The sequence below is a fragment of the Bombyx mori genome, chromosome 4 (assembly GCF_030269925.1).
Source record: "Bombyx mori chromosome 4, ASM3026992v2".
NCBI classification, from domain to species: domain Eukaryota; kingdom Metazoa; phylum Arthropoda; class Insecta; order Lepidoptera; family Bombycidae; genus Bombyx; species Bombyx mori.
The window spans coordinates 11,000,158-11,017,213 of NC_085110.1; the positions used below are offsets into that span (position 1 = coordinate 11,000,158).

General features: G+C 40.0%; 1 protein-coding gene across 3 annotated transcripts; it reads left to right on the forward strand.

Annotated features, from left to right (window-relative positions):
- The first annotated feature begins 811 nt into the window (after positions 1-811).
- On the forward strand, positions 812-9,446 carry LOC101745255 (MPN domain-containing protein CG4751). 3 transcript variants are annotated; one of them, XM_004930955.4, is made up of 8 exons: positions 812-927; positions 1,140-1,370; positions 2,080-2,196; positions 2,573-2,807; positions 4,883-4,976; positions 5,396-5,565; positions 6,085-6,333; positions 6,745-9,446. In XM_004930955.4, exons 2-8 carry the CDS (start codon positions 1,173-1,175, stop codon positions 8,484-8,486), a joined length of 2,805 nt encoding a protein of 934 aa, XP_004931012.1. In that variant the 5' UTR covers positions 812-927; positions 1,140-1,172; the 3' UTR covers positions 8,487-9,446. The 3 variants fall into 3 exon arrangements, with proteins under 3 accessions (XP_004931012.1, XP_062524226.1, XP_012550065.1); XM_062668242.1 differs by having other exon boundaries at positions 837-1,370; XM_012694611.3 differs by lacking the exons at positions 812-927; positions 1,140-1,370 and having other exon boundaries at positions 2,655-2,807.
- Positions 9,447-17,056: the final 7,610 nt, after the last annotated feature.

Here is a 17,056-nt window from a genome sequence, read left to right on the forward strand (position 1 = left end):
TACGCAAACCCGCAAGTGTAGGATGACATTTGCGAATGATTATGCAAAGTTTTCGCTGCATTCGTGGTTTTCCAAGCTGTGTCGGTTTTTTAACAGACATCAAAGCGCGCGAACCTCGAACCTTCGCGTAGTCTCCCACACATTCGCTTGCCCAGTTGCGCCGACGATTGCGAAGGTAACGGACGTATCGCCATTTTCATAGTTCGTGACATCTACTGTGTAGCGTATCTTCATCAAAAGAAATCCCATAAAAACAGCATGGCTGTTAATGATGTCTGGGAAAGAATTCAAAACTCTTTTTCTTTTCAACGTTCTATTGACGAATTAAAAAGGAGGAGAAATTCGTGAGACATTCGTAAACAAGTGTAGGAGGAAGCGCAAACGGGTTCGCAAATTGATTATGCGAACCCATTTGCATAGGCGCTAGGTTTGCGAATGAATGTTTGACGGCCCTTCACATGTGCGCAAACATTCGTACAATGTACGAATATTTGCGCGCATGTCAGTGGCCGGCATTAGATATAAAATATTAGTAATTGGGAATTTAATTGTTTTTATGATCGAACAATCACATCGTCGAACAAACGATAATTGATCAAAGTGAATTAATCTGAGCGATAAAAATAAAGATATCTAGTAAGGGGGGCCCACTTAACGGTGATTAGTTGTTTAATTAATTATAAATAAATAAAAGACGAACAAACAATTTTTATATTCGAACATTAATAAACAAACGACGAACAAATAATTAAAAATAAAAAAAATCCGAAAACCCAAAAAAAGAGGGGCCAAATTACAAAGCCAGGGATTACTATAATATGTTTCTTCAGTGGATTACTTGCTCAGTGGGCAATAGGCATAAACATAGATTAAACTGGGCATAAATAATCACAATTTTTTAAACATGCAAGCTAAGATGATTTAAAGGTAATAAAGTTTAACTGAAATGTATTAATTCATTAAATTCTGTATTTTAATTAATAATTCATGTCTTACGATGTATTACTTTGGAGTTTAGGATTCAAGAGAGCCTTTCATATTTGAAAACATAACATCTGACCGACATAAATTCAAAATAATAAGTAATAAGTAAAATAGTATTAAGTAGTATGTACACTGTTTTAATTAATTTTTATTAGATATTGACTACATGTTCGCGTAAACAAAAAAAAATGGATTTTCAAACATCTCACTTGGCTGCAGCTTTGATGTCTGGTACAAATTATAGCGGTAATCCGTCTATTGAATCGGAACCTTTGGTTTGTAATCCTAAAGAGGAAGTAAAAAATGAAAAATCTTGTGGAAGTAAAAAGGAAACAGCGGAGGAAGAAAAAGATGAAGTCGCAAGTGGAGAAGAATTCTCGGATGAGGTAAACAATTAAATAATTCTTCATCGTCAACATTAAATCTATTTTAAACATACATAATTCGAATTATCGGTTTTTCGAAAATAAATCTGCATAACCATTGTGTTAGCAGAAGAAATAAACAATAAACAGCTCCAAGTCAGAATTGTCATAGGTCCCACAAATATTTATAATGTACAAGAATGAATACAACAAAACCCAACTATTAAACAGTAGGTAATCATCTATCATCTATCTTCTATCTTATTCTTCTATCTTCTTCTTTTATCTTCTTCTTTTATCTTCTTCTTTTATCTTCTTCTTTTATCTTCTTCTTTTATCTTCTTCTTTTTCTTCTTTGTCGTTTCCTCATTACTGAGGGTCGTGACCACCTTGGTCCAGTTTTTGCACCAGCTTCCTCCAATGTTGCCTACATTGGGCCTGCTTAATGGCGCCCGGGTAGATAAATATGAAAATTCAGAATTAAATAGAAAATTACAATTTTGTTTCCCCTTTGATGTGTCCCTCTCGGACAGATTCTTTTTTATTTATCGATTGAGGCACTACGAAGTCTGCGGGTCAGCTAGTCTTAAATAAATTTATTGATTCTGTCCAGAAACCCAACCCAAACTGTGACTATAGATAGATTGAAGCAACATATTTATTTTTATTGGAAAAAGGCTATGTTTTATTTATTAAAAGGATGATAATCTGCATTATTCTCATTCTGAAGGAATCTGAAGCTCAAACTGGAAACAAATCAATGCCGGGACGTGGTGTCACCCTTCAAATGCTTTTGGAAGATAAAATGTTGGAACCAGGCATAGCCGCTATGACCATTGAGTACTTGGTGGGTATTTAGTTGTTCTAATTAAATTTTGTATCTACGGAAATGAAAATAACTCATCCCTTAATTTTAAATTACCCATTTTATTTTGGGCCTCTGATATGGGCCAAAATTTACTCTAAGTTACCATGTGTACTGCATCCATTTTAATGTTAATTTCAGTTGAAATACATATTCCTATTAAAACTGAATTTTTTAAACACTCAAATGTAATATTTTTGTAAATAAAACAAACTTACATATAAATTAAACAAAACATGTCAATCTATACATTAGCATAATGAGGTCTGTTGTGTTTTGTATCTCTCATCTATACTACAACTCTAAATTATTTCCTTCAATCTATAATGAAATCTTACTAATAGTCATGTCTTTATAGGGCCAAAAGTTTGTTGGCGATTTACAACCAGATGGAAAAATTAAATCACATGAAACTGAAACGATATTCTGTTCACCATCAGCTTGGGCAATACATTGCAAACGCATCATAAACCCTGATAAGAGATCAGGATGTGGCTGGGCATCTGTTAAGTATAGAGGGAAGAAGTTGGACACCATTAAAGCCACATATTTAAGAAAAAAGCAGCTACAAAGAGAAAATATGCATAGTGATCGTAAGCAGTTTATTTACTCTATATTTGAGATTTATTAATCACTCTGAATTTGAATCTATGAACTGGTATCAATTCTTGAATCACACTCTTGAGGGATACATAAGCCATCAGTATGCTTAGTGTGAGTTTTTTAACATTCTGAACAGCGTTTGTCGCTAGGGGCGCTTTTTATTTTCTGGTCGGGGCCGAACCTCCTACGAGGTCCCCGCGCCTAAGGGGCGCGCGCTGTATGTGGGACTTGACGATCTGCAAGGTGTTGGTTGGGAGCAGACTGGGCCTAAGGAAAATTTTAGGGCCCTAATACACTAAACGACTCCCCTGCACTCTTACACCCGACGTTCGATCTCCGTCTGGGGTCAGAACCCGGTCAGAGTAGAGGGGTTCCCGCGGTCAATACTACAACCAGACACGCGGCGCCACCCTGAGGACGCCCGACCGACGGGTCGTCGAGGTGATAATCGACGACCAGCGACGCCGGTCTCCGTGGTACGGCGGTCCTACCAGGCCGCCCGGGCGATGCCCATGGTGTTCCGGCCCTTCGGCTCGGCGGCGGCGGCACGGCGCTGAGAGGGAAGAAGAGCGCTCCCTCTCCCGTTCTGCCGCCTTTTTTGCCAGATGGTGGACTCGTCGCTGCCGAGCATCGTAGCCACGGCAGTCGGAAGTGACAAGTCCGGTCCTATTTTTGCAACGAGGACGCGGCGCTGCTCCGAGAAAGCGAGGCAGTACGCGAGCGTGTGCTCCGCAGTGTCCTCGTTGCAGCCACTGCAGTGGTGGCACTTCGGCGTCGGCTCCCTCCGAGCGATCGAGGTGCAGGTAGCGGCCGAAACAGCCGTGTCCCGTGAGCGCCTGCGTCCCCCGGAAGGTGAGACGTCTTCGGTCGCGATTAACCCAGTTCGAGACGGTCCGTCGCCTATAGGCGGGGTCCGCCAGGCGGCGAGATCACGCCTCGAGCATGAGGGGGCGCTGTTCCAACTGCATACAAATTTGAATTAACTTTTATGCTATCGAGAACGTTAAAAAACTCACACTAAGCACTGATAATTTAATGATTATTTATTACTATTTGTAAAATAACTATTTGTGCCCCATTGACACCCCACTGAGTTTCTCGTTGAATCTTTTCAATGGGTTACGATTCCGATCCCGTCGTAGATTCTGTGAAGCACTGCTCTTGTTAGGGCTCTCATGTTGAGTTCGTGAGCTCACCTATCGGTCTGGGCATAGCTGGAATAGCTCCTTAGACTACCAGCGAATAGGTAGGAGAAAAGCCAAATGTGTTACCTAAACATCACTTGTAATGAAATGCATAAAGTAGTGAGTGACACAAAGGAAAAAGCAGCTTTCCTGAAGCCGAAATAGTGCTGCTAATAGTTGAACTATAATTATTATTATTATAACCTGTAAACAGTTTTTATTTACTAAATTATGCATAAGTTAGTAATAACTTCAATAAGTTGCCCAATTATTTTCAAACTAAAAACGTTTATACAACTTGCATAGGTTGTGTAAAAAATTCAAAACGTGAAGTGTAAATGCATTTGCAAGACATAACTTAAATGAAAAGTAGGATAACAAGAGACCAGCGAATGGTTGTCCTGATGGTGAACTTATTTTAATGGTAACTCTGCCCCTGGCATTGCTGAAGTCCATGGGCGACGATAACCTCTCACCATCAGGTGGGCCGTATGCTCGTCTGCCTACAAGCGCAAAAAAACATAAATATCTTATTTCAAATTGCTACCTCTGTATGTCTGCATGTTGAAAAGTTAAAATTTGAAGACATACTTTAATACTGAGAACATTGTGACCTTTTAAAACACTTAAAAATATATTTGTATTTAACTATCATCATTTAAACCAACAGCATAGTTTTAAAACCTTTAATTGATGTTTTGTGGGAACATTAATTTCTGGAAGTAAATATATTTATATATAAAACATTGTTTTCTTTCATGACAACATCATGATCCCTGTGTCAATTCTGTTTGTTTGATCAATATCAAAATATCTCGGCAAACGTTTTTGAATGTCATTCAGATCTTCATTGTATAATAATTTGATTTAATTATTCACAGAAGAGACTGAAATGGAAGTGGAAAGTCCGCCAGAACCGCCACCACAACGAATCGTCATGAAGCATAATACTGTACCCAACAGAATGATGCAGCAGTAAGTTACTGTTGATATAGTAAATTCTTATTGTGCCTATGATGGAAACGCGATCACTGGTGTCATAGACCCTTTACACAGACTGAATGTATTACTGACAGTTATTCGGGGGTGACTGCAAAAAAATGTGAGCCCTATACAGTCCTCCATCTCAAACAAAATCAGGATGTCAGAGCTGTATCTGAATGTTGGGAGCTATTGTAGTGGGTTCTAATTCCCGCACTGCCCTTCAGATTGCAACTTCAATATATATTACTAAGGAATGTATATGTACATTTACTTATTTCTTAATTTGTTTCTGCACGTATTCATTGATCACAATATCAAAATTGTTGCCTTCATGTTTAATTTTTGTTTTGGCTAACGTTAACTTAATTTTTATTGTAAATTTTAACCAGTTCTATTTTTGTGTATTACAGTGATGCTAATATGTTAATAGAAGGAATATCATTTTCATCAGCTGGAAAAGTTCAGCCGTTCTTGATATCTGTTAGTAGTAATGCCAGTTTGATACTCGACATCCACTGTCATTTGAAAAAAGAAGAAGTTTATGGATATCTTGCGGGAACATGGGATTTGAATAGTCACAGTAAGTACATAGATGTATTATTAATGGAACGTAAGGTTAAATTTTCTTATAGTTGTATAAATGAATAACTCTTAAAAAGGATTATAACGTCATACTAAGTTGTAAAGGCATGTGTCCAAGCTAGAGTCAGCAACTAGTTTGGAGGCACTAAAGAAGAGGAAAACCCCTTTACACATGCTGTGTGACTATTATGCCTTAGGCCGTAAAAAATACTCATTTCTCGGAGCACATTCTTTGCCCTGAGTTGGTTAAGAATCAATCCAACAATGTTAGTGCATTAAAAGCTGGATTTCGGCTTTGATAAAGAAATGAATACTTTGGAGTAATCATAACATGTCTGCGTGGGTCGCAATAACTAGTTCGTGGGTTAATAGTCTCCCTACCCCCGATTTTTATAATAATAATAATAGTAACGTAACAACAAAATTATATTTTATGGTTACCAAAAACATTTCATCTAACTTATTAAAGCCAACGGACGATTCTGGCTTAAGTGTAAAACAATGTATATTTTTTCAGCCTTGTCCATAACACATACATTCCCTTGTCTTATTAGCAAGAAAGACACAAAACCACGTGTATTGGTGGAGCTCGAAATTCAAATGGAAATCGAAAAACTCGGTCTGTCCCTTCTTGGATGGTATCATTCTCATCCGACCAACCCTGCAATGCCAAGTCTCAGAGATTGCGATAATCAATTGGAGTACCAAATAAAACTAAGGGGCCCAACAGAAATATCTTATATTCCTTGCATTGGCGTGATTTGTTGTAAGTGCATAATTTTGTTTGTGCCCCAAACTCTTAATTACTATTCTATTTTCAATATATCTCAGATTGACAAACTTCAAATATTCAACAAATATTCTAATAAACAATTCTAATATTTTCCTATTTCTATAATTCTATATTCAATTCTAATAAAATATGTGTATGTACTTTACTATAATTCTCATGTTGTATTTGTTATTTTAGGTGTTCTACACACACTCATCACTTAATTATTATTCTCATAATCCTCTCGCAGGTCTGCTGGAAGAGATTTCTTAAAGAAATAAGCAGTGCCTTTGTACATAATTTTCCTATTACTCTGTACTATGTCTTCTTTTTTGTGTGTACATAAATAAAAAAAAATAAAAAAAAAATAAACAAATATTCTAATTGTAGGTCTTTTTTTTACAGCGCCATATAATCCAGAAAGTCCTGTTTTGGAGTCGTCTTTAACGTTTTTTTGGGTAATGCCTCCGCCAGAACAAAGACCCACTGAGTACCCGCGGCCCCTATTGCTACAATATAATGTTGCACACGATAGTCATCTATCTCCACACGCTATGGAACAAATACGAAAAAGCATAAAGTATTATTCAACGTTTTCAGACGAAACATCTGTAGATTTCAAAGAAAATTTTAAGCCCGATATTACATATTTGGACAAACTTAAATGCACTTTGACCGCAAAGTTTCCTCGAGAACAAAGTGACGGCTTACTGTGGCACTTCATTAGAGATGAATTAGGATGTTCTTCAGAGAATGACGACAAAATGGATTTGGATGCTTTGTTAGCGGTCCCTCAGCCAATACCCGTCTCTAAATCTACCACGTCCGTACCCAATTTCCCCTCAGTTAGTACTCTACAGCAGATGGTCAGTAGACCTGCTGGTGTCCCTCCGATAAATGTATCTTCAGGTATTGGTTCAGGATCGCCGCACAAATTTGAAACACCTTCGCTAAATATACCGGTACTATCTACTCCATCTAAATCGGCATCTAAATCTTCGACATCGTCACTCTCTTCTGCCTATCCTACTGGCTTAGACATGCTGACAAGCATGGCGCTCGGATTAGGAACCAGCCAAATGCCTATGCCGCTAGGACCTACCGGCCTAGAAAGCTTGGCAGCTGCTAATAGTATGCTGGCCGGCCTAACTCCGGGAATTCCATCGAGCTTGGCCGCAAGCTTGTCAGGCAGTAAGCTTCCGGATCCACCATCATATGCGTCGTCACTTCAAAACCTAACTAGCAGCATCGGAAGCTACGATAAAACTCCGAGCAGCACCGCCACAAGTACTGCGTCTACTCCTATTCCTGCCAACATTGCCTCAAATTTAATGATGAGTTCTGCAGATATAGCGAACGCTTTATTCTCGGCCAGCAAATACTCAAATGCAGGTATATTAGGAATACCTGACCCAATGTCTAAATCAACATTAGCTGCGAACAACATGTTCTTGTCGCCATCTTTAATGAAAATGCAAGAATCACTCATGAAGCCGATGTCAAGTAGCAGTCCCATATCTTCGAAAATAGGGTTAGACCAGAACATGATGTTGAAATCACCGCACGATTTGTTGAAGTCTCCCCATGATCTAATGAAATCTCCTCACGACTTGTTGAAATCTCCACACGATTTATTGAAATCTCCCCACGATTTGCTCAAGTCTCCCCATGATTTGTTGAAATCCCCCCATGATTTATTAAAAAGTAATAAAGATTATCTACCACCGGATTTCGGCAGTATAGGGAAAAGTAAAACGGAAGCTCTCCCGATGGACGTATCCAAACATTCAGAAAGCGTACTCTCCTCTAAACTTGACTTGCATAAAGAAAGCGCGGACATGCAAGCCACTGACTTCAGTATGCCGTCGCGCGTGGGAGGTGACTCTTATTTGAATCAGATGTTAGAACTGACGAAGAAGACCACGATGCCGGATTATATGTCAGATTATAACCAACCCCTGAAGTTATCGAAGTCTGACGATTTGATGACTTCTATGCCGCCAACTAGCCATCCTTATATCGGGACGTCAAGCATTACCGATTCCGGATCGCAGGCGGCGAGCTACAAAATGGACGAGCCCCTTGACTACGGTAAAGAACAAGATTACAGCATGAACAAATGTAGCAGTGAAAGTGAAATGCAGTAAATTTAATGACAACAATTTTATTGGATACGTTTTAATGCTATCAGTATTTAAAATTGAAACTTTTTTTATAACATTGTGTGTTTTCCATGAAGTTTTTAGATCGAACAATCGAATTTATTGGATACCTAGTGGTAAAGATTACCTAATAATATTGATTCTCGAATACGAAGTTTGTATGTAATTATTATTAATAATGCTCTCGGCAAGTGTGTCAAGTTTATAAGTATTTAGACTGATAAGTAAGTATAATTCGTAAATTGTCCGATTATCAGATAATGTATCGGTACTGTGTATTTAATTTGTGAGATTTACATACCTTAGCTTCTAATAGTTTAATAGCTCTGTCTAATCCTTTTTTGTTATCTAGCATATCAAAAAATGGTATTAGCTATCAGTATTGTGTAGAGTTATCTATCTATTTATTTGAATACGAATAAATCAATATTTTACGTTTCTAAATTTCCTTAACGTTTTCCGAAATAAAATAAAATATCATGTGAACGTACATCGTTTTTATTTAATCAGTCAGAATTATTGATTGTTGGTGGAAAATGTTTTTCGACTTCCTTTGATTTGTATTGTTATACTAAATCAGAATGTTTTTAGAGCTCCGTAGCAAAATAACAGAACGTTAATGATTCTCTCATGTCAACCCACTAAGTTTCTTGCCGGATTTTCTCACTGGGTCGTGATTCCGATTAAGTATTAATTCGTAAATTGTCCTATTATCAGATAATGCATCGGTACTGTGTATTTAATTTGTGAGATTTACATAACTTAGCTTCTAATAGTTTAATAGCTCTGTCTAATCCTTTTTTGTTATCTAACATATCAGAAAATGGTATTAGCTATCGGTATTGTGTAGAGTTATCTATTTATTAAATTGAATAAGAATAAATAAGTATTTACGCTTCTAAATTTCCTTAACGTTTTCCGAAATAAAATAAAATATCATGTGAACGTATATCGTTTTTATTTAATCAGTCAGAATTATTGCTTGTTGGTGGAAAATGTTTTTCGACTTCCTTTGATTTGTATTGTTATACTAAATCTGTATGATTTTAGAGCTCCGTAGTAAAATAACAGAACGTTAATGATTCTCTCATGTCAACCCACTAAGTTTCTTGCCGGATTTTCTCACTGGGTCGCGATTCCGATACGGTGGTAGATTCAGCGAAGCGCTGCTCTTGCTAGGGCAGATGTTATTAGTCTCTCAGGCTGAGCCCCGTAAGCTCACCCACCAGTTCGGAGAAGCTGGAATGGCCCCTCCAGCTCAGTGATTAGGTAGAGTAGGTAAAAATGTAAGGTAGAGAAAAAAATCCTCTTGTCCATGTGTCATTGTGTGTGTTTGAAAAATTACTGGTAGTAGGACCTCTTGTGAGTCCGCACGGGTAGGTACCACCGCCCTGCCTATTTCTGCCGTGAAGCAGTAACGCGTTTCGCTTTGAAGGGTGGGGCAGCCGTTGTAACTATACTGGGACCTTAGAACTTATATCTCAAGGTGGGTGGCGCATTTACGTTGTAGATATCTATGGGCACCAGTAACCACTTAGCACCAGGTGGGCTGTGAGCTCGTCCACCCATTTAAGCAATTAAAAAAAAACATGGTTGGAGTCATTTTACTCGTGAGATTACGTTGGCACTAATAACATAACTCCAAAGGTATACCTAGTCTTGCCATAAATACTGAGACAAAGGAAAAAAGAAATTCTATTGCAAATAACATTTATTACTTTTATAGTAGGAGAGCTGGCACCAATTTTTGGGTAGGTATTTGAGGCAAGCTGAAAACTTGTCACATACCTCTCCTATTATATTCCAACATGCAATTACAGACCTGGCTGGTGAGTAGCGGGGCTAAATCAACCCCTACATTTTTAAAAAGGCAAGCAAAAACGAAGACAGCTGTCGATATGCGCTCTCTCTCACACTACAGCTTGGTTTTTTTTTTTTTTATGATTGAAGGATTACTGGTGGCCCGGAGGCCTTTCCAGTTTCACCAGGACATCTGGGCGAGCAAAGGCTCAGCCAGGAGGGGTGGGATTTGCTAACAACGGGCCGAGCGCCTCCGAAGGAGACCTAACAACTCAAGAGCAATTGCTTCGCGAATGAATCTACTACCGGATCGGAATTGCGACCCGCTGAGAAGATCCGGCGAGAAACTCAGCGGGCTGATTCATGGGTTAGGTTGCACGTCGACCTCTTTGTCGAGTTCGACGAGTACGGTTACCGAGGTCCCTAAGCCTGCTCCTAGTGTTAGAGCTGAAGGCGTCTAATGCAAAGGTTATTGGATCTGATGGATCCGTAAGGACGTGTCTAGGGTGTCGACGGTGACTGGCTCCTGCGTGATCAGGATTCGGACTACTGCTTTTCTATAGCAGTACAGGCCCGTACCCATCCATTATTTGTTTGATCACCTGGCAGGTAGAAAGCCTTACCGAAATGATCTGTCTTTTTGGGAATCTTATTTTTTAGCTATAAATAACACTCCATTAAAGGGGATGGCCCATTTTAGGCCCAAAGCGGACAATAGATTATAGAAAAAATACTTAGTGCATTAATTTTGTCATAAATAAATATGCATTTACTTTCTTGCAAATAAGCGCCACTACAGTTTACAATAAGTAGCTTAAAAAAAGTAACTCTATTGAAAAAGCAAGGACTTTTATTTTTTCGGGAATAATATTGCCAGCTTCAAAACCTTTTACGTATGAAGTAAATATTTTGAGTATATAAATAAAACATATAAATAAATCATTTTAAGTATTATCATTAATCAATCGATTTTAATGGATTTTATGCACATAAAAGAACATCGAAGACATACCCAATGGACTTTAACTTGTAACTATACTTGAGACCTTAGAACTTATATCTCAAGGTGGGTGGCGCATTTACGTTGTAGATGTATGTGGGCTCGAGTAACCACTTAGCAACACCAGGATGGCTGTGAGCTCGTCCACCCATCTAAGCAATAAAAAAAACTTTACTAGTATTGTTATTTAAATATGTACAACAAAAACAAAAACATAAAAAATAATGTGTACTCGTAAAAAAAAGATTAAGATATAAATCAATTATCGGTTATTTAAAAAAATAATCGATATATGAATTTCATGTAATTATTTTTCTTTATACTGTCAACACTGAATTTAATCTGACTGACTGACACTTCGCTTGCTGCTTGTGGTGTTGTGCTTGCGTACAAAATGGATGTGTTTTGATTTTTCTTCGATTTATTTTACTTTTATCAATAACGTTTCATACTACGACTAAAAAACATTGTGTGAATTGTGGTTTTACCCTGACCGAGATTTAAAACCGTGTATATGCTCTCCTTTGCTATTTTTAGATGATACTAATTGTGTATGAAGATGAAGAAAATATAGATATTTAAAGAATTGTGTGTTTTTATACCCTATTGGATAAAAATACATTGGGAACATCTTAAACATTAAGAAAAGAAAAGTTCTTGAAGTATCTCACAATCCGACACTTATTTATATAGAAAATTAACCTCAAAACGAGTTTTTATTTTTATTATATTTTTTATAATAGTGGCGTCAATTTCAATATATTTTTTAGATATCCAATACATTTAAGAATTTGAATCAGTGCATTTTTATAGTAATATTTGATGTCCATCTTGGGCCTAGCACACTATGGAGAGTGGGCAATCCCCTTTCAAGCTGCCTCAAAAACACTTTTTATAATTTTTTGCAAAAAATTTTTGCACGCGTCTGGTAATGTTACAACCCTGATTAAATTGTCTGGCTTATTTTTTTTTCGTATTTATCAATTATTACACTGAAACATATATAAATTGCGTATTGCCTCAAATATATTTTTGGGGAATAAAAATTAATATTTTTAAAAATGTTGGGGTTGATGTAGCCTCGCTACTCACCAGCCAGGTCTGCAATTCCGTGTTGGAATATAATAGGAGAGGTATGTGACAAGTTTTCAGCTTGCCTCAAATACCTACCCAAAAATTGGTACCAGCTCTCGGACTATTACAGTGTGTTAGTTTAATACATAAATATAAAACAATTTAAAGTATAAAAAGCTTATTCGAAGTGGTCTCCATTGGCTGCAATACAGTCCTTTAAACGTTGAGGCCAGTTATCAATAGAAGCACGCACTCTTTCCATGGGAAAATTTTTCACTGCCAATCGTACGGATTGTTTTAGGGACTCCAAATTATCATGGCGTTTAGAGCAAGCCGTACTCTGTAAAATTGACCATAAATCATAATCCAGCGGATTAAGATCGGGACTAGACGACGGCCAGTCTTCAGCTCTGATGAAGTCCGAAACGTTCGTTTCCAACCCAGACTGCGTAGACCGAGCTTTATGACCTGGCGCCGAGTCTTGCTGGAAGGACCATTCTTGATTATTGAACATGGTTTCACTACCTTCTCAAGAATGGTATCTTGATACATTTGTGCCGATGTTTTGATACATTTTTCACAAAAGTATGGCTCAGTCACTCCTTCATAGCTAATACTCCACTAAACCATCACTGAAGTCGGATAGTGCCCACGTTGCACTCTGTCGACTAATTGGGAAGCTCCCTTAGAGCTTTGAGCATAAATACGGTCATTTTGTTTGTTAAAATGTTGCTCAATTGTAAAAATTTTCTCATCCGTAAACAAATTTTTTCTATGATCTCGCTTTGCGTACCGCTTCAGTAGTTGTTTCGATTTTCCCACCCTATTCTCTTTTAAATTATCAGTTAAGAAATGACCAGTACGTCTCTTATAGGCTGCAAGTCCTAAGTCATCTTTTAAAATACGCGACATGGTTCTAGGAGCTATCTTCATCTCCCGAGATAAAAATTTTTGCTTTCGGACAGGATTTCTTCGAATTCTTTCCCTTACTGCTTTGACCACCTTTTTCGTACGAACACTACGTGGACGGCCAGATCTTTTTCTGTCACAAACAGAGGAGGTCTCATTGCACCTATTAATAGCCCGGTACACAAACATTTTACTAATACCAAGCGTATGGAGAGTTTTAAAAATTGCATTTGGCTTCATACCTACTTTGTGTAATGCAATCACAGCGATTCGGTTCTCTTTATCACCCCACTCCATTTTAATATCGCAAAATATTGTACAATGTATTGGCGCCAAAATGAGAAAACTCAATGAGCAATCATATAAAAATGACAGTTTCCAAATTCAAATGTAATATTTTGTTTATTTTTAATTGTAACAGTATTTATGGCCAGACTAAGTATATATTTTTTAGGGGTGGCACTCTTCTTGTTTTGTAGGTGAAGTTGTGCCATTATTATGCTTCCGCGTTCATATCAAATACCCCCTTGTTTTGTGGCGACGACGCGACCGGTCATTAAGCCAGTTTTATCCAAACTTGAGGCGCTCGAACTTTATGGTGCGTTGCCTCTACGCGAGGGTGGCGTGTTTTGTGGCATTGTACGGGGTCTCGCATGGCGTGCGTAAGCTAAGGCGCGGGTTTACGCAAACGTTTGTGGAATCAAAGTTTATAACGAATGGAAACTATCATCGTTTATGGTATAGTTTAATTATGTGTGAACAATCAAGAATGAACTTAAAGACAAGTAATTGAGGTAAACATAATTAAACACTTGTCTATGTTGACGAAAGGACTGACTTTTTCGGAAAGCTTGGTGGTGGCTGGCGGCGTCTACCGCTCCGCCTGCATGCATGCCCCTCAAATGCCCACAAGGAATAACCATTAGGGATGTGCGCGTTATAAGTTTTATTTCTTTAAGCCTCTATGTATTGAGAAATTCGCCTCCCACGGGCTCAAAAGTCTCCTACGCTGACATATTTGATGCAAATCTATTCTGTCTATTCGTACTTTTTTTTTTATGATTGAAAGATTACTGGTGGCCCGGAGGCCTTTCCAGATTCACCAGGACATCTGGGCGAGCAAAGGCTCAGCCAGGAGGGGTGGGATTTGCTAACAACGGGCCGAGCGCCTTCGAAGGAGACTTAACAACTCAAGAGCAATTGCTTCGCGAATGAATCTACTACCGGATCGGCATCGCGACCCACTGAGAAGATCCGGCGAGAAACTCAGCGGGCTGATGCATGGGTTAGGTTGCACGTCGACCTCTTTGTCGAGTTCGACGAGTACGGTTACCGGGGTTCCTAAGCCTACTCCTAGTGTTAGCGCTGAAGAAGTCTAATGCTAATTGGATCTGATGGATCCGTAAGGACGTGTCTAGGGCGTCGACGGTGACTGGCTCCTGCATGATCAGGATTCGCGGAGTAGTCAGCGGCGGCAACGATAAGGCGATTATCATGACGCATAGGCTTATCGAAGTACCGTTCCGACGCTGACTTCATGTATTTCTGGACTGATTCGAGGCCCAGGTCGTCGTGTAGGTCAACGTTCCTCACGAACCACGGAGCTCCAACGGCTAACCTGCAAAAGCGGGATTGTAGGGATTGAAGGGTGTCTACGAGTGTGCGGGCCGCGTGAGCGAACACCACACTCGCATAAGTCATGACGGGCCTTATGCAAGTTTTGTAAAGTGTTACCTTGTTCCGAAGGGATATTTTACTCCGCTTACAGATCATGGGATAGAGTCTGCCGAGAATAAATGCGGCACGGTCGCGGACTGTTTTTATATGCGGGCGGAATGTCATGGATGCATCCAGGGTGACACCCAGGTACTTGACCTTCCTGGCCCAGGGTATAGGTTGGCCGAAGAGGGTGATCGGGGGGGGGGGGGGGGGGGGGGTGATATTACTTCTCCTAATGTGCGAGGAAATAAGCGGTGAGTTTCCCTTTTGAAATAACACTGCTGTGCTTTTCGCTGGGTTGATGTCTATGCGCCATTTTCTGAACCACTGTCCGAGGGTTAGCGCTGCGCTCTGGAGTTTACTCGCGATTAGGGACTTTTTTCTACTTGAGTAGTAAACGGTTGTGTCGTCAGCAAATAAGGCTAGCTGGGTCGGCGGCGACCGGGGAATATCGTTAATAAATAAACTAAATAGGAGCGGAGAGAGAACGGAGCCTTGCGGGACTCCAGCCGTGAGTGGTCGCGGGGAGGAGCGGGTTCCCTCTACTTGATATCGAAAAGAGCGGTTAGAAAGGAAGTCCCGTATGATGAGCACGAGACTGTCCGGTACGCCCATGTTGAAAAGTTTGAAAATCAAACCGTTGTGCCAGACTTTGTCGAACGCTTTTGCGACGTCGAAGAAGAGGGCTCCCGTGTAGATCGGCTTTGGTCGGTTAAGTCCTACGAGAATGCGCTCCTGGAGGCGGTGCGCCTGTTGTACGCATGAGTGATTTGCACGGAACCCGAATTGTTCATCGATGAGAATGCCCTTGGATAAGACGAAGTCTCTGAGGGGTTTGTAGAGCAGAGGCTCATACAGTTTGCCTAGAGACATGAGGAGGCTAATCGGGCGGTAGCTCGTCGGATGATTTTTTGGTTTACCGGGTTTATGTATGCCGATAACGTCCGCTTCTTTCCACATCGGAGGATGGTCGGCAGCGCAGAGTCGTGAGACGCCGTGGTGTCCTTCTGCGAGGACGTGATGTCGCAGAAGGAAACTGCGGGAGTCGAGATCTCCCTTTCCCGGCCGCAGAAGGCGCACCGAGCGCAGGAGAAGGGCGGACAACGCCCTTTTCCGCCCCCCATGAATGGGTCCAGGGGCGAGGGACTTGGGAAAGCCCTTGCTCCCTATTCGATGGAGGCGCGTGCGGGTGTCGGCGCGTGCCTCTGAGGCGATGCACGGAGTAGCTGAACGCCTGAACAGACCGGGCCAGCACTGGTGTGAGTGGACACCGGGGTCGTTTTAGCCGGTAGGAGTCCGTCACGCCCCTCCGCCTTTCCCCAGGCGGAGGTAGTCCACGAGGATTTCCCCCCGAAAAAAAAAAAAGAAAAGGGACCCCGGCAACCGTGCTCGTCGAACTCGACAAAGAGGTCGACGTGCAACCTAACCCATACATCAGCCCGCTGAGATCTTCTCAGGGGGTCGCGATTCCGATCCGGTAGTTCGCGAAGCAATTGCTCTTGAGTTGTTAGGTCTCCTTCGGAGGCGCTCGGGCAGTTGTTAAAATCCCACTCCTCCTGGCTGTGCATTTGCTCGCCCACTTGTCCTGGTGAAACTGGAAAGCCCTTCGGGCCACCAGTAATCTTTCAATCATAAAAAAAAGGAATTTCAAACAAAATAGCTAGAATAATAAGTTGTATTAAATGGTTGAAGGTATGCGGTATTTTCGGTTATATAAATTATTACATCCGCTTTTTCTTTAGCTATATAAATTATACCCGTACGATTTTTTTTTATGATTATTTTTACTGCCCTTACTGGTGGACGAACTCACGGCCTATCTTGTTTTATTGGTTAGGTACCGGTGCCCAGAAATCGAAACCCACCTTTTGGGACTAAAGTTACAATTGTAATATAATTATGTATATTATTATATGGACATAACGCCCGTTACATACTACGGAACCTTTCATTACTCATTGTCCGAAGAATCTTGGTTTAGGTATATAAAATAAAAACAAATGCCGAGTACTAATAATCCTAATTATCTTAACTGATAAGTTTTAAGTCAAAG